This window comes from Propithecus coquereli, unplaced genomic scaffold (assembly GCF_000956105.1).
Source record: "Propithecus coquereli isolate 6110/MARCELLA unplaced genomic scaffold, Pcoq_1.0 Scaffold664, whole genome shotgun sequence".
Taxonomy (NCBI): domain Eukaryota; kingdom Metazoa; phylum Chordata; class Mammalia; order Primates; family Indriidae; genus Propithecus; species Propithecus coquereli.
Window position 1 is genome coordinate 500108 of NW_012152663.1, and position 1891 is coordinate 501998.

The following is a 1891-nucleotide window of genomic DNA, read 5'->3' on the forward strand; positions in this document are numbered from 1 at the left end:
AATGATGTAAAAGTAAGTCTGTAAATGGACCACATTGGACGCACAGACACACAGGTGCCAGAAGAGCACCTCCCTCTGTTTAGGATAAAACTACGGGTACATCCACTGTATTCTGTAAATGCTTTTAAAGAATGAAAATCATTAAAAACTATATAGCAACAAAGAATGATATAGGTGAAAACTTCAGGATACAAAGAAGTATTTTTTATAATAAAAATGATGTAAAAGTAAGTCTGTAAATGGACCAAATTGGACGCACAGACACACAGGTGCCACAAGAGCACCTCCCTCTGTTTAGGATAAAACTACGAGGACCGGGTGGTGAGGGGACGTTGCCAGCACGATCCCACCAACAGGTGCGAGCAGGGCGCTGCCCTCGGGTAGGCGGTTGTCCCCACATCCCCGAGCCCTGGCAGGACACACAGCAGCTTGGGGGTTGTGGTGGCATCACCTCCGCTGTCACACACACGGGCCCCATTGCTGTCTGAGCACCTGTGCTGCCAGCCTTCTTCCTAGGTGCTGGGGACAGAGAGCGCCTGCACGCGATCCCTGCTCTCGAGCAGCTCGCAGTCTGGAGCAGGGAAGAGGGAAACCCAGGCGCGAGTGACGCAGCGCCTTTCCCTCAGAGCGCGCCCAGAGTGCTGCGCCGGCCAAGCGGAAGCAGCAGCAGGAAGCCGAGCGTGAGGGAAGCTCAGGCCTTCCCGGAGCAGACAGAAGAGAAAGCGCCTGCACAGAGAACCGGAACGGCTCGCACCCACGGCCGTCTCCACCCTTACAGCGGGGACAGGCTTAGCGTTCGTGGGCTCCTGCGTAAGCCAAGTGCCTGTCCTTCGGTGGCAGCCGAGTGCTGCACGATGACCAGTGGGTACGTACGTGGAACCCGTCTGTCTCCCAGAGCCACCAGGTGTGCCGCGGCCTCACCTGCAGACTCACGTTCTCAGCCTGCCGACGGCCCTCGGTTTCTTCCTCACTGGCACCTCCGGGTCCTTCCAGAGACCTTAGGGAAAGACCATACCCACGTCCTCTGTAAACGACCAGGATGACGGAGGGCAAGGAAGACGTGAAATCAGCAGGATGCGAGGACTTGATGGAGGTTGAAGACTGTTTGGGGACCTTGGGGACAGATGTCTCTGTTGTCCGGACGTGACACAGTTGTCTGTGGCAGTTCAGAGGCCTGGGCAGGGGGCCATTCGCTTCCTCTGGCTGGGGCTGGTGACGGCCTCTTTACCGACACCAGACAGTAGGGAACGCGACGCGGAGGGGCAGGCCCCTGACCTCGAGAGACAGGAGGCTTGCTTCCTGGCGTGGCCAGGGCCTGGCTGTGTGACTGTGGGCACATCGCCCTGTCCCAGCCTCCTCGTCCACAATGGGGATGACATTGCGTGGGTGGCAGCAAAGACACAGGGAACGACGCACAGACACATGCCCTGCTCGGGGCTGGGACAAACAGGAAGGTCGCAACCATGGCGAGAGAGAAGGGACTGCGCTGAGCCTGACCCGTCACGGTGGCTCCACCTGCCTCCCAGGGCCAGCAGGGGAGGGGCCTCTGCGGCCCCAAGTGGGGCTGGACAGCCAGCGAAGACATTTATTGCAGGAGGACCGGGGCTGAGCGCCAGGCCAGGTCCTCCCAGGTCAGACAGGGCTGTCGCATCACCCGTCAGATTGGAACTCTCTAGCGAACCTCATGCTCTACACCACGTGGGGGCAGCTCTACCTCAGTTTCTTTGTAGAAGGAAGTCGGCCGTCCTCACGGGGCTATTATGAAGATGAAATGAGATCACACATGTGAACACACCCACCCTGCCACGTGGCCGACACGCAGAAGTTTGGGTGAGCAGTGTGGCCACAACTCTGACTTTGCTACGATTAAGAACTCAATCCCGGCCGGGCG

The 1891-nt window shown here is 58.3% G+C and overlaps 1 protein-coding gene across 3 annotated transcripts in view; it reads right to left on the reverse strand.

Moving 5' to 3' along the window:
- Positions 1-1891, reverse strand: part of LOC105823271 (chromosome unknown open reading frame, human C5orf45) — a 19354-nt gene that overhangs the window by 6525 nt on the left and 10938 nt on the right. Inside the window, exon 4 of one of the 3 annotated variants that reach the window (XM_012660403.1) lies at positions 922-997. The exons of the other annotated variants lie outside the window; for them this stretch is intronic. Within the exon in view, the coding sequence (XP_012515857.1) occupies positions 922-997 (76 nt within the window). The remainder of the gene's footprint in view (positions 1-921; positions 998-1891) is intronic. 3 annotated transcript variants of the gene reach the window in all.